The 16,023-nt window shown below is 32.1% G+C and overlaps 1 protein-coding gene across 2 annotated transcripts; it reads right to left on the bottom strand.

The window, feature by feature from the left end:
- Positions 1-744: 744 nt before the first annotated feature.
- On the bottom strand, positions 745-15,098 carry LOC122524327 (synaptic vesicle membrane protein VAT-1 homolog-like). Of its 2 annotated transcripts, none has more exons than XM_043646497.1 (8): positions 14,982-15,098; positions 14,346-14,693; positions 3,904-4,033; positions 3,529-3,744; positions 1,778-1,926; positions 1,512-1,671; positions 985-1,411; positions 745-872 (listed from the first exon to the last, which is right to left on the bottom strand). In XM_043646497.1, exons 2-8 carry the CDS (start codon positions 14,648-14,650, stop codon positions 847-849), a joined length of 1,413 nt encoding a protein of 470 aa, XP_043502432.1. In that variant the 5' UTR covers positions 14,651-14,693; positions 14,982-15,098; the 3' UTR covers positions 745-846. The 2 variants fall into 2 exon arrangements, with proteins under 2 accessions (XP_043502432.1, XP_043502433.1); XM_043646498.1 differs by having other exon boundaries at positions 14,346-14,696.
- Between the last annotated feature and the right edge of the window lie 925 nt (positions 15,099-16,023).

The following is a 16,023-nucleotide window of genomic DNA, read 5'->3' on the forward strand; positions in this document are numbered from 1 at the left end:
ATTATTTCTTCTCATCGCAAGTAACTAATTGCTACTTTGTGCTGTACGAACTTAATTGTTCGGCCAGTTTTAAAAAAGATAAAGATAATATATCTAGCAATTGTAAACTACTAGTGGACCGCGTCAAAATGATATTTCTATTTTTGTTGTTCCCATTTTATACTTTTGTTTTGTATCTTCCAATATAATTAGTTGATTGTTGACGTTTCTGTTATCAGTTATTAGTCTTTTATGAACTTTCAATGTTTAATAGAGCAGATATATATGTGTGTGTATATATATTAAGCAGAGTCTTTCTTTTTTTTTATTTTATTTAAAATTAATTTAAAAAACAAACAAACAAAAACACCCCCCCCCAAAAAAAAGAAAGAAAAGAATAATGCAAAAATAACTTTCGTGTCTGCCATTTCGAGCGTAACTTATACAAGATCACTTACCTAAAACTATTACAATGAAAATTGATAATGTCCGACGATTCGTTAACAACTTACAGCTACGATCGATCCGTTTCTTTAATCGAGAAAATGTAATCTTTTTTTTTGTGGTTTCTTTTTTTTTATCTAAAAGTCTTGGACTCGAGAATCATGACTTCCGATTACGTAATATCGTTTCATAAAACTGCATGCAAGTAATTATAGAAGTCGAATTAATATTGTATTATTTTTTTTTTTTCGTTTTCTTTTTCTTTCTTTCTTTTTCTTTTTTTTTTTTCGTCAGACAGTAACAATATGGGATTTTTTTTTCTTGAGATATCATGATGAAAGTTCTTGTTTCTTATAGATGACAATTTTTTTTTGTTGGATTTTTTTTTTTTTTATATTATTACGATTACCTAGCGCCGACAATTCAGCTAGATTCTTTTTCCTTCGAGTCTGAAAAATAAAAGCAAAGGGATGAATGATAACTATAGGTTCGTTGTGTTCTTTCGTGATTGTTGGTAAAATTTGTTGAGAAAAAAAAAATAAATTTCGATTTTTTACTTACCACTGTCAGACTTATCCTCGGATGTTCCGTTTGTCAGTTCAGGCTCTTTTTTCTTTTCACCTTCCTCGGATTCCACGCTAAATGCTTTCTTCTCTTCTTGATTGGTAGCTTTTTTGTCCTTTGCTTTACCTTTCGCTGGTGTAGCTGGTTTTGGTTTGGGTTCCAAACTAGGATCCAATACGATTTTTCCAATATTCTTTCGATCATGCATCTTTTGCATAGCCTCAGGCACATCCTCAAGAGCCCATGTTGAATCCATAACTGGCTTTATTTTACCCTCGCTCCACAATGCGAATACTTGATTAACAGCTCGACGTACATACGCATGACCACCATGTTGATACATTAAATGACGAAGATTTAAACCTGACAACGTTTTGTTTTCGTCGAATAATTTTATGGGAGAAACTTTGTCTACTTGCCACCACTGCGTATAAAAAAAAAAAAGTAAATCAAAATACATTTGTTACAAATTTCATTTAAAAATCTTTTAAAAAAATGAAATTTTTCAATAATATATTACAAACCGATCGTGCCGCGGAAAAGAAGCTTTTCGTTTCGCCTGTTACAACGTTACTTGAACCATAAAGAATGTATTTTCCCATAGGTTTCAATAAAGCATATCCTTTGTTACATTCTTCACCGCATAAACAATCCAATACTATATCTACGCCTTCGGATGAGATTCTATAGAAGACATAAAATACGTGTATAATATTTTTTAATTTCTAAAAAGTATTTATCATTTTTTTCTTTTGATCATTCATTATATCTCGTATAGACATATTCTTACTTTCTGACTTCGTTACTATAATCCGTTCCTCGTTCTAACAAATAATCTATAGTACCAGAAGATTTAAGGGCTTCGTGTTTTGACTTGCTACAGACACCAAAAATGGTCACATCTTTCACGGTCTTAGCGAGTTGGATTACAGCTTGACCCTAGAAAATTTAATCATTATAAAACCGATTAGTGATTTCAGCCGGGGGAAAAATTGATTTAAATTAGATCATTAAATACAAATATTTTGTTGTAAACAGATGGAAAACGAAATAATGAATTAATGAAATGAGAATTACGGAACGATCAATAAAATATTTTTAGTTAAGCTGTTTCAGGTTTTCTCAACAGAGGAAGCATTCATTATTTCCAAGAATCGAGGAGAGTTCTTCTTCGTTTTCTGTTGCTCTCCGCCCTTCTCGAGAATTCGATACCCGACAACCGATGCGAGAACCGAAGAACGAACCGAGGCCAAGGGACTTGAGGAAGAACGAACAAGGAAAAAAAAAAGAAAAAAAAAGAAAGATAGAGAGAGAGAGAGAGAGACAGAGAAAGCCAGAGAAAGGAAAAGAAGAGAAGGAGATAACCCACAACCCAGAATTTTAAGTAGCCTGCTGCTCTCAATTGCGCATCACCGGTCAACCCCATAAAAGTATTCATTAAAAGAAAAGGATAATGTTTTCTTCGTAATATTTTGAAAAAATGTCCAATTGTAGAGAGTGATATATATATACTAGGATATAATTTAAAAAAGAAATAATAAAATAAAATAAAAAATAAAATTATAGTACTTTGATTCAAATTCAAAGATATTTAATAGAAAATAAAATAAAATAGATTTTTATGAAAATTATAAACGTTATAAAAATAATAAAACATAAAAATGTAGATAAATACTATGAATAAAAAAGAATCGAAATATCTTTTTATTAGAGATAATATAAAATTCTCTTTACGTGGGATAAATTCTACGAGTATTTTTTTTTTAAGACGAATTTCGTTAAAGGGAAAACTAATAAATGATTTTTCAATGTCTCGTGTAATTGGATTATAATGAAAAAGGTAAGGAAAGAAGGAAGGAAGGAAGGAAGGGCATGTTGTACACGTGGATGGTAAAAGCGTTGTGTGAAGGAGGCTTAAAAGTAACACGTGGTGCGATAGTGGTGGTGCGGTCTCAGACGGGCGCGGCCCACGACAGTGGTCGATGAGAGAGCGAAGGGTTGCCAAGCAACCCTCACACCCCGTACGCGATCTCGACCAGCATCCCCCATAGATTTCACCTTCTCGACTTCTAGCGGTACACGACGACTACTACTACTACCACCACCACAACCACTACCACTACCACCACCACCTACCACCACCCACACTGGCTTCAGGTATAACCTGTTGAGTCGTATTGATCCCGACGTTTCTATCCTCTTCTTCCTTAATGTCTACAGCTAGAAGAGCTACAGAGAAAGAGAGACAGAGACCCAGATAAAAGGTGGGGTGAAACTATCAGGATTGCAAGGAGGATTAAATTTACTTATATATATATATTTTTCCTTTTTAAATATTGGCCTTTAGTCCCTCCCTCCCTCTCTCTCTGTATGTTCAAATAAATAAGAAAGCATTTTATACAAATATATTGTTTTCAATTTTATAAATTTAATGGTCAGGAAACTTATTGTCATTGTATACTGGATTAATCGAAGTTTTCCAAAACTTGACAGAGCATATATTCTACACGAAAACGATAACGATAATAATGAAATACTTACTACGCCACCACCAGCACTGTGCAACAAAAGTGACTTTCCAGGAGCGAGATTGGCCAATTCAAAGAGCAGGATGTAAGCTACGGTGTAATTCATAGTAACGGCAGCAGCATCCAAGTAACTCATGCCTGGTGGCAATGCAAAAACAGACGTAGCAGGGACAGCTACTAATTCGGCCCATGCTTTATGATCAGGTAGAGCAACTACTCTGTCACCAACCTGAAAGAAAGATAGAAGTGATAATAATTTTGCATATATATTACTAGCACGATAATCTTGTACTAGGAAATATTACATATGCATACGTAATATGTATTATTAAATATTAGAAAAAAGGGGGAAGAAAAAGAAAGGAAAAAAAGAAACAAATAAACTTACTTTAAAATTTTCAACTCCCTCGCCAACTTGTTCGATATCTCCGGCACACTCTGAGCCCATAATGAAGGGTGTCTTTGGGGGCGAATCGATTGCACCTTGCCGTGCCATTAAATCTTGGAAGTTCAGACCACTGTAACCAAGTACAATTACGCCTTAAGATTAGGGTAAAGAAATGATTATCCATCCCTTTTCAATGGGGTCAATAAGATTTGCTTTTATCTTTTTTCAATATTTTTTTAAACCCTTTGATTGTAGAATAACTTTGTGTATAGTATGAATTTTTTACTTATAAATTATATAACGTACAATCAAGTTATTATTACTTTATGATTAATCGAAATAATACTGTTTTATGAAAAATGATTAAATTTGTAAGTGTATGTATGTAAATGAAAAAAAATCACTGTATGCACATACATATATATTCATAGCATTAAATTAGAATATTAAATATTTATTGTAGAAAATGAAAAATAAGAGTAAATAAGAATAATTGAAAAATTTGAAATAAAAAGCATGTTAAAAGGCCAGAATTCTGTCGCATAAACGTGATACGTAAACGTAATAGTAATAGTAGTATTAATAGTAGTATTAGTAGTAGCAGAAGTAATTGTAATAATAATAGTAGTAGTATTAGTAGTAGCAGAAGTAGTTGTAATAGTAGTAGGAGTGTACCATCATCATCATCATCATCATCATCGTTTCACCACGTGAAACACACCACCATGCTATGTAGTTTCGACAAAAGAACGAAGGGTAGTATATACCAAAGGCGCCAGGATGCCTAGACCGACGCCTGGCGTCTCACGCAACTTGGACGACGTTTTACTTGCTCCCTAAGTTGACTAACTATACTGCGACTATCGAACGAACTACGGTTATATGCTTAAAGGAAAGATACGCATTGCCAGGGAAATAAATAAATAATGCGACACTTCTTGACCGGTTTCCACGCTACTACTCATTCTACGTTATCTGCATGTTTCGAATTAAATTATGATATATTTTTTTTCTTTTCTTTTGCGTACAATCCCAATATCTACAAGTTTTACTTACGCACGTACGATAATATAGAAAACATTTTCTTTCCTTTTTTCTTTTTAATTTCTTGTCATTTTAATAGAATATTTATTTGGAGGTGGAGAGGGAAAAATTACAAATGGCTGTTCTTGTACTTTGCCGATATTTCTGTTTTTATCTGATGTAACATTAATGTAGAAACATTTTATTCGAGATCTTTGGGGAATGAAAATTATTCATTTTCCTTTTGTGAATTAGCGTCAATCTCACGGGGGAGGATTTTAATAATAACATCAAATTTAACAAATATTTTATTTTAGGAATATTGAATAATAAGGATTAAACGTTTAACATGTTAATAATAATATGAATGATAACGTTTGAAATTTTTGTCATAATAAAACCCATCGGAAGGGTCTTCGAAAGGAAGGAACGAACGGATGGGACGGTGAAGTCCTTTTTTAGAAAAACAATGGGGAATTTATTCTTTCGTAATTCGTAGTTTGAATTAGAGACACAGTAATAGAAGAAAAAGAAAAAGAAAAAGAAGAAGAAGAAGATGGTTACAAAAGAACGGAAGTATTCCTCAACCTAATAAGATAATACGATGACGATTTAATATAATGAAATTCCATTGAACGTTTCGACCCAATTGTCACCATTATCGTTAGCAACAAAATAGATAAGAGTAAATAATTTTCAAACTGTTCCTTACGCACGACGAGACCCCATACTTAAATGTGGTTTCTAAATTGTTTCATAACAATTAATATATATATATACGGAATAACGAGTAAACAAATATTTTTGAAAGACACATAGAAAAATATATATTCATACATAATATGTAATATACGTAGAAAATGATTTGAAGTTTTCGGAAATAATTTCCCCTCGTTGTTCTTGGTAAAAACGATCGAATTGTATTTAGAAACAGCATGACGACTATGGTGATGACGTCACAACGACGTTAACGATGACGCATGCACTGCATGCATTGCACACACCACCACCACCACCACTATTAAGGGAGGGTAGGGTCATAGTTACACATATCGTTCCTTCCTTTCAATATTCTCTAACCCTCGAGTTAAACGTCGTAAATAAGTTAACTATCTATAACTCAATTTATTTGAAGGCTTAGAGATAATAACATTTGTCATGAGTTAATTATTGTTAGTTTTATTTATTTCTTTCAATTATGAAAATTACTATTTTTAACGTAAACATTTGTAATATAGACTTGAACAAAAATAATAGTAAAAAAAAATAGTATATATATATATATATATATTATATATTAACAAATAAATAATTAATTAAATAACAATTACTTTTTATTATACAGAATCATGTTTTTTTTTTTAGTTTACTGACTAACACTATAAAAAAAAAAAAGAAAAAATAAATGATTTGTGTAACCACTAAAATGTATTCAATTTAAACGATATAACTTATTAGTCCTATACAAAAGAAATTCTTATAAAAAACTATACATAACGCAGATATCAAACTGTTCCGATTTAAATACCCGCCCTATATATATATACTTCAGTGAGAGTGACTTTAAAATTACATAGCGTTATAAAAAGTTTAATCATTATCATTTATCTTCATATATATGGCTTTTAAAATAAAAATGGAACATTCTTTTAATTTTGATCCAACGATAATGAAAATAACTTGTATATGCCTTTTTTACTCCACGAGTTACGAGTATTTTTTTTTCTTTTTTACGTTACTAAAAGTATGCCTACACGATATAATATGCGCCATATATAAATAAATATATATATATATATATAGAAAAAAACACAAAGAGACAATCTTATTTATATCGATCGATCAACGAAGAAGACATTCGGGCGCCAGTAAAGTCATAAAACGAAATCAAATGCGCGAATCTCGCGTGACTCGATGAGAGAAAGACCCGACAATTAGGGGGGACCCCCGACAAAAAAAATTATTGGTGTATGCACGTGCCCTCCCTCCTCCCCCTCGACCCCCAGCTCCACATACTTCACCTCCTTCACCCCATCCCTCCCCCATCCCCCTGTTATTATTACTTACGATTCCGTTGGGATTATCTTTGGGGAAAGAAAAGAAAAGAAAAGGAAAAAAAAAATGTATTTAATCGACCAAGTCATACGCATCCCCCTTCGAAATGTAATTGGGATAAAGGGGAGACGACGAGAGGGGGATGGGGATTTTATTATTCGTTCCAGGAACGAAACGGCGTTAGATTATCCCTGTTATTATATATTTTTATACACGCAGAGGAGACACCGCACAACACACACTGTGTGTGATCATATACTTTCATTATTTATTTCAATTATTGTTATCTATAACGATTTTCACGAAGGTCTGGTTACGTTTTATTGTTATAATATATTTCTATTTTCTTTTTATTTTGTATTTTCTTGTTTTTTTTTAGTAAGTATTTTAAACAGATGACACGGGTATTTTTTTTATAACAGGGTGCAAATTTTCGTCGGTTGTTTTATTTAAATAGTTGTTTACTTGTTCTTTTTTTTTTCTGTACTTTAAAATACATTCTTATCGATAGCTTTGAAATTATCCGATCGAGTTGAACAATTTCGTTTCCGTAATTTTTTTCCGAGTATAAATAATGATTTTTCGTCAAATCGCATAACTTTTATATTATTCATCGTATCTGATAATATTTATGTGTGTTTGTGTGTGTGTGTGTGTTGAGAAGATGACACATCGTAGAATAATTAAAATACATTTGTAAGATTCATTAATGCAGTCAAATGTTATCGCGTTTTGAAAACGAGAATGATAAAGATGAAAGGAATTCGATGCAAAGTTTGAAATTTTATTTAAAATTAAAGTGGAAAGAATGTAACTCGGGTTGATAAGAGAAAAACAATTGTTAATGTGCTGAAAAAGCTGAATCACACGTTTTCAATTTGGAAATTTTGATATCAAAGATACACCTTGTTCTGATCAATCGTTTATCGAAAAAGTTTATAAAATAATGGAAAAAAATTAAGCAAAGAATGGCACATTAGTAATTACGATATTGGTAAGGAATTAAAAATATCGATCGTAAAACAATTTGAAACACCATCTGGAAAAAAAATATGAATAATAATTTTCTTATTTCTCTTTGTTTAATATCGTAAATATAAAATCATATACTTGGGGGGAAGGGAGAGGGGGTTGAAGAAATATTTGAACGATTTAAAGAATCGAGTTAATGTTTATTGTTAGAGAATAATCTCACGTTTCACATTCTCGAATTATCGACAAAAAAATATAAAATATTTCTAAAGACGAAAAAAAAAAAGAAAAAAGACGTTGTTTCAACTAGTGAAAACATTTTAATTGATAACGTCTAGCGTGTGTACAGTCACCCGTTTACATCTCCGGAATATATTGTCATGTGTAGACATAAATGTGTAACCGACCGTATAATGCAAACTTTTGTCGTCAAACTTTTTAAATACCAGTCAACGTTAATCGTTGGAAACGTTCTTATAATGATATTATTATTATTATATGTATATAATTATTATATTGGATTTGTTCGGAAAACTCATGCATATAAAATAAAACATGTATCTGTGAATAAGAATTTGGAAATATTATATTAGAAGAAAATATTGATTAATTTTAATTGAAAATTGGGGTGACTCCTCATTGTATATACTAGGGGAACTTGGAAAGAAAAATAATTGAACGCATTTTATATTTTTGGATTCAGGAATTAATGAACGATCCAAAAAAAGAAGAAAAGAATAAAAATTAAATTAAAGGAACGATAGAAAAAGAATTGAACACATTTTATATTTTTGGATTCAGGAATTAATGAACGATCCAAAAAAAAAGAATAAAAATTAAATTAAAGGAACGATAGAAAAAGAAAAAGAGAAAAAAAGGAAAACAGGTTAAACATTTATGCGATTCGTCGTCTAATATAAAAATATCGACGATAGCGCAGCAGGTGTATTTTAAAAGTAAAAGAAAATAAAAGTTGAAAAATAGAAAATAAGGTTGGTTGGAGGTAAGAGGAGAAACCTCGCGATAAGAATTATCGACACGATATTAAGGATTAGCCGTGTACAAAAGATGACAACAAGAATTAATCACTTAGTACGTCTGTGCACGAACGAATATATGTATATTGTTTTCATTGAACATTAGAAATAACGATAAGCTGCTTGTTTTCCTCTTTTACCCAACAAGTTTTATGCAGTTCAATGTTTATAAATATTTTTCTACATTTTTATTTATTAGAAATTATTTATTAAATTTATTTATTAAAAATTTATTAATTAGAAATAACGATAAGCTGCTTTTTTTCCTCTTTTACCAACCAGTTTTATACAAGTTCAATGTTTATAAATATTTTTCCACATTTTTCATTTAGAAATAATTAAAATTTGAATTAACAAAAAAAAATGAAAGTTTGTTGTTTGGTTTAGAACGAGGGGAAAATTTGTGTACAATTAACGATTAAAATGAAGAAACTTTTTTTTTCCTTGCAACAAAGGCGCAAATCTTTATTCCTTATGTTTTTTTCCCCGTTTCATGCGTCATGGTTACTTACATAAATAAAAATCTACATATAATACATACGTATAAGCAAAGAAGTCTTATTGGCCTCGGTAAATACATAATACGTAGTAAATAATAAGAGTAATAATAATTCGCGAGTGTACGATAAATAACCCCGGACTTCTACACCACGCAACATCTTCGAGAGTTATCAATTGTTTTCAAACGATTCGAGAGACATCAAATGATAGAAGAAAGACAGAGAGAGAGAGAAAAATAGAGAAAGAAAGATAGGGAGAAAAAAATAAATAATACCAAAGGATAATTCTTTGTTAATTTTTATCACTCCAGAAACGATCTTTGCATTTAATTCTCTCGTTGTGTGACTTACGATTGGTATACGTAAGAAAAAAAAAGATTAAAAACACAATGCGAAGATGATTTAATTAAAATGAAAGAAAAATAATAATTAATAAATGATAATTATATTTGATTTTCATCGGTACAATAAATTGTATTAATTGAATTATATTCAAGGCTTTTGTATAGAAAAGAAACATTGTGTAGCTAATTATCGAATTAATATATTTAAATATAAAGAGAATGGAAAAGAAAATGAAGACGATTAAATTCAAAGGAAATAGGATGAGGGAGGGAGGGAGGGAGGGGGTAACGTAATGAATAATTCTTCTTTTACAAGTTTCCCACGGTTCAATAAAATGATAGTTAATTTTGTAGAGACAATAAAAATGTAAAGTATTGTAAAGAAAATTGAATAAAATATATAAATAAATATATATATATATGAAATATGGCACGACAAAATGACGCCAAGTTACGCGAAAAACAAAGAATCGAAACGGTAAGACAGCAGCTGCTGAACACGCACACGATATGTTCTTTTTCTGACTCATGTACGAGTTAACTATATATATAAAAACACATACACATATATCTATGTATGTAATTTGTTTCCAACTTCCGAGAGCGGAAACAATAATAAAAAAATAAATAAATAAATATATACACGTGCATAATATAATTTACTTATGTACGTTTCAAATGAATTAGTGTATTTCAGTATAGAAAATGATTCCAATATTAAAAAACTAAATTTTCGATATTAATCATCTACTACGTAATGCTTGAAAATAATAATTTTTTACCGTACTCTTATTAATATGTATATATTTTTTTTGTTGTTGATTAATTAAATAAGGTGTTTATAATCAATTGTATGCGTCAAACGTATCACACGCCCTCCTTTCCGGATTAATCATTTTCTAAGAGATAACGTAATTGATAAGATCTGAGTCATTTTCAATGCAGATCGCGCATATACGATGCGTAAGAGAGTGACTTATTTCATTTATTATTAACAAGAAAAAAAAAGGAAGAAATGATAAAATAAAAATATATGAGTATAACAACGCGACGAGGAAAATAAGAATGCGTGTTTGTGAACGAAAGAAAGAGTAACCCTGCAACGATAACCTCGAATAAAGGAACAATTAATTGATTCATGCATGCAGAAAATGGAATATTAAATGTATATCTATTTTATTATTGTAAATTTAATTAACAAATGTTGACATTATTTGTCAATGAACTGATTCAAATGAAATACACTTTGTACGACAACACCCTATAGATTACAATTCCTAATTCTATTTGAAGTTGTTAACAAAATTTCTTTTTTCTATTACTGAAAGAAAATATTGATCCTTCTCCCTCTGCTGTGTACGTGTGTGTGTGTGTGTGTGTGTATTCGTTGTCAATATATAATTATTTCGAAATACATTGGTCTCAACCAGCCCTCTTTCTCATTTCTCTTCTTGGCACTGGGTGTGGCGAGAGAGTATCGTCGTAGTTGAAGGATTATTACTCGAGATAAATCGAAGACGAAAGGGGATTTAACGGAAAAATTCTTTGACCTCGTCGTTTACCCCCTTTATGACGAACATTCGTAATAATAAATTTAAACTTTGATCGTATATTCCCTCCTCTTTGCGGAACATTTATTTATACACATGAATAAATACGCATGCGAATCCTTATAAAGTATTTCTATCGGATCAAGAAATGAGATCGACAAGTTTTACGACCTTGTCTATTTAAATTAAAACAAAACGTGCAAGAAAAAATAAGAAAAAATCTTATGATAGAAAAATGATCTTCTTTTAAAAAAAAAATGATTCGACCGAGAAAGATTGATGTATTAATAAGTGTTCAGGAAAAAAAAAACAGTTGCGTATGTTTTAATATATTCCATCAAATTTGATTATTATTATCCAATTTTAATATGTTGCGGTTAATAAATTATACCCATTAATAAATTATGATTTTTATATATGTACCAGTTAATAAATTTATATCATTTAATTTGTTGCAATTTTAAAAAAAGGACTTCAATCATAACGGGATTATTATTTAAAAATGAAATAAGGGCGTGTGTTATATCAGTCATTTCCTTAATTGCTACAACGAGAGCAATGAACTTAGAAATTGATTTGTCAATTTTATGAAATGTAGAAACATACGCCCTTTTTCTAGACACCTATTTCATATATAAATTGTCTCGTATACGTTTCTTAACAATCTTGTTTTTTTTCTCTTTTTACGTAAGCCGAAGAGAAAAAGATAAATAATGGAATAAAAAAAAAAGTCATAAAACTAGATTGATTATGTTTAGAAACTAAAAGAACGAAGAAGAGGAAAATCTAATGCGGGTAGTAAAATTTGTGTTCTCTCTCTTTCTCTCTTTCGTGAAACTGTCATGGCGTTTCGTTGGAGGATTTCTCTTGCGCACGCGTGTGCGTGTATATCCGCGTGCGTGCGAAGGGGGGTGCAGGAAACACGGGTGTGGTTCGATCAATACGGACATCCCATAGATCTATCGGTGCACGAGCGCACACAATATACACACAGACAGTACCAACACACTAAGGAAACGGCGGAGGGCCTGTCACCCACAGGGTGTCCGAAAATTTGTCTGCCTTTTTTTCATTGGATAATAAATACTCTTTCTCTTTCTCTCTCTCTTTTCGAAATATATATTCTTCTTATGGAAAAGAAAATTATGAAAATATTTCATATTATTACTTACAATTATATTCATTATTATATTTATTTGAAAATCTTTCTTTATTTATCCTTTTGAATTATTATGACAGTAAAGGATGTTCAAAAAATAAAAAATAAAATAAATCTGAAAATATATTGGAAACGGTCAGATACGCGTTCATTTTATTTGAACGAATTAGAAAGATAAAGGGAAGTATTATGTCTTCGAGTTACTTGGGCTTATCAAGTTAATGAGCCTTTAGTATCGCATTATGGGAAACTGAACGGATGCCATTCAGCTCATCGAGAAGAGTTGTACTGCTCCCTCCGGTTTAATATGAACGCAAGTTACCCGTCGTTAGGATTTTCACTCTGCCTTTCATAACGTACTCTCTTCTCCTCTCTCTCACTCTCTCTCTCTTTCTCACCCTTCCTCTTCCTTGCCCCCTTTTTCCTCTTGCTCCTTTCATTTCCTTTCAAACAACTAACCAAGTTTATTTAAGACAGAAAGAAGACAGAAAGAAGAAAGAAAAAGAAAGAAAAATGTCCTCGACAGTCGACCATATATATAGGGCGATATAAAAATAAATCATCCCTCTTTTCAAAGATTCTTCAAAACGCTCTACTATGTTGAATTTTAAAATTAAATTGCAGTTCAAAAAAAAAATATTCCATCATTATTTCCGAACAACTGACTTAAATAAAATTAATTATAAACTTTCCCCCCCCCACCTCAAAAAAAAGAAAATGACTCGGAAACGTTACTAGAGATTGAGGAAAGAAAATGAGAAAAATAATAGGGACAAAATGAAGAAATTCATTAATATTCTAAAGAGAGATTTTATTCGAGTAGCGTCTATAAGAACGACGTTTGGAATCGTTCTTTAGACGGTTGTGTGTGTGTGCCGGTGCCATGGCATGGCATGGCATGGCATGACATGGCGTGGCGTGTCCGGAAGGGCACCGCCATACACACGAATTTATTCGAGCCAGCATCGGCAGCAACGGCATTATGTCTTTCTATAGAGGGGCTATTTTCTCATCAATGCCAATCGCCTTTATGAAACGTGACTCACGCGTGAAAAGGTCCTCTCTCGCACGCCTTTGAATACAGCGTTGACGATCTCTCCCCGACCGCGTACACTGCATACAACACCACCATCGACGGAGAGGGAAAGAGAGAGAAAGAGAGAGAAAGAAGAGAGGAGGAAGAGAGAGAGAGAGAGAGAGAGTGGGTGTGCCACGCTCCCAAGAGCGTATAAGCTTTCGAGAGATAGAAGCCGGCTCCATGGCCAAGGTCAAAGAAACCTCGTACAAAGTCGCACGACGTTGGCTATAAACTACGGTGGCGTTAGATTAATTTCATTGTTTTTTTCAATTAAAAATATTTCATTCTCTTACGGTTATCCTTATTGAAAATTTCAATCGATTCGTTGCAGGATTCAAAATGCATTTTTAAAAGTAATACCAATTTTTTGTGATTTTAATTATACCATGTAATAAATACATATTTTGAAAATGTTTAGATGAAATTAGTTAAGAAAAAAAAAATTGATAGATAGTTATTGAAAAATGATCAAATACAATATGTGATACAGGAGATGAATATTATCTGTCAATGTGTCCTTGACAGAAAAATTCACTTCGTTCGATTAGTTTACTAAACGTTGGAATTCTTCGACTGACATATGAACAAAGGTTTATACGAACGAGAACGTTTTGCAAATCTTTTATACAGTTGTGAGGAATGAATATATACATACGTAGGATAAAGGAAAGAGACAGTTAAAATAAGTATATATATATATGAATAAAAATGAAATTTAACTTACCATGCTTTGACGCGTATAAGAACTTCTCCTTCGCCAAGGGTGGGTTCTGGCTTTCTCAGAGCTTTAACACTTTTGAGTCCGCCGAAACCGTTGAGCACGATTGCTCGCATATCCTTTGGCTCTGGCGTTGGCTTTTCCTCACCATTCTCTCTCGCTTTTTCACCCTCGCCATTCTCCTCGACTTTTTTCTCCTCCTCTTTCGTTTCCTTGGGCTCCTCTTTTTCCTGTTTAGCGGGCGGTGCTGCTTCCTGTGGCGGCTTTTCACCCTCGGCGTTCGGGCTTGTCTCGTTCTTGTCCTCTGCCATTTTTCTCCTTGTTAGTTTTTCTCTCTTCGAAATTACTTTTATCCTACTGAGAGAAAGAAGACTCGGATGTTCCTCCTTATTCGTTTAAATCTCTTTCTTTTCTTTTTCGAAAAAAAGCTTGTCTCGATATATATATGTATATACGTATATTATATGTATATATATATATATGTATGTAAGTATATTCTTTACGATAAAAAAAGAAATAAAAAGAACGAGAGAAAAAGAGAAAGAGAGATAAAGAATAAAAGATATATATTATATACGCGGAAAGAATACTATTATCCTGCCGGCGTTTTATGTGTATTAAAAAAAGACCTATATTACGCACCAATTAACAAGCGCGCGTTTGCACTCAACGAGAGCCAACGACGTTCTGCGCCGATTTGCGCTACTCCGAAGGAAACGCTTCGTGCGAGTTCGGGCGCCGGGTACGCCGGCCGGCCGGCCGGCTGTCCTGCTTGGCCGCCCGGTGACGCGCACGACGTTTCTGTTGCCTAGCAACGTCTCAACCAATCCGAATAAAAACTTTTCTTCCTTCTATCGAATCTCTTACGCCGGAACGATCGGCTCATGATATCGGCCAATCGCGTCGCGGCAGACGCCTTTCCCTGCTTCCTGATTAGTTTCTCCTTTTATAGCTAACGCCTTTGTCTGATTTCTGATTGGTTCTTCGTTTTACATCGTTATCATTCGCCTTCACCTCACGCTTAAATGTAATGAAAGTGAGAACCACGGAAAAGTAGTTCACAGTCGATTGATAATTAGCGTTTGTCAATGCTGTCTATCGGTTAATTATCTTTCACACAACGTTCGCATTTAAATGTTTAATTTCTTTTATTTTTCTAAAGGATTTTAATATCGTCGCTCTACTTATAAATGATTATTCATTTAAATGAATAATTTTTTATTAAAAACCTTGACTCTTTCTCTTCTCTTAGTTTTCTGTTTGTTAAATAAATGACATTTTTTATATATTCGTATTTTAACGATTTTGTAAATTATGTTCATTTGAATTAAGAATAAATCAATCGATTAGACAAGAATCGTATAGCACGTTAAGTGTGCTTCGATCGTTGTTTTGTCGATAGAATATTCTGCTTACCGAGCATGCGTATGAAAATCCAATATTAATATTTTATAATCCATAAATATATATATATACGTATATGGATAAAGACTTTTACTGGATAAAATATTCGTTACCAAAAATTTAGCATCTATCAAAGAAGAAGTATTAACATTCTATTTGAATTAATAGTTGTACATGTTAAAAATGCGTCATAATTTTACATACATGATTAAAACATTTTTTTCATTAGGTTTTTTATGGATGATATTACTTTTTTTTTACAAAATAATACGTATATGTA

Source organism: Polistes fuscatus, unplaced genomic scaffold (assembly GCF_010416935.1).
Source record: "Polistes fuscatus isolate 324 unplaced genomic scaffold, CU_Pfus_HIC Scaffold7, whole genome shotgun sequence".
Classification (NCBI taxonomy): domain Eukaryota; kingdom Metazoa; phylum Arthropoda; class Insecta; order Hymenoptera; family Vespidae; genus Polistes; species Polistes fuscatus.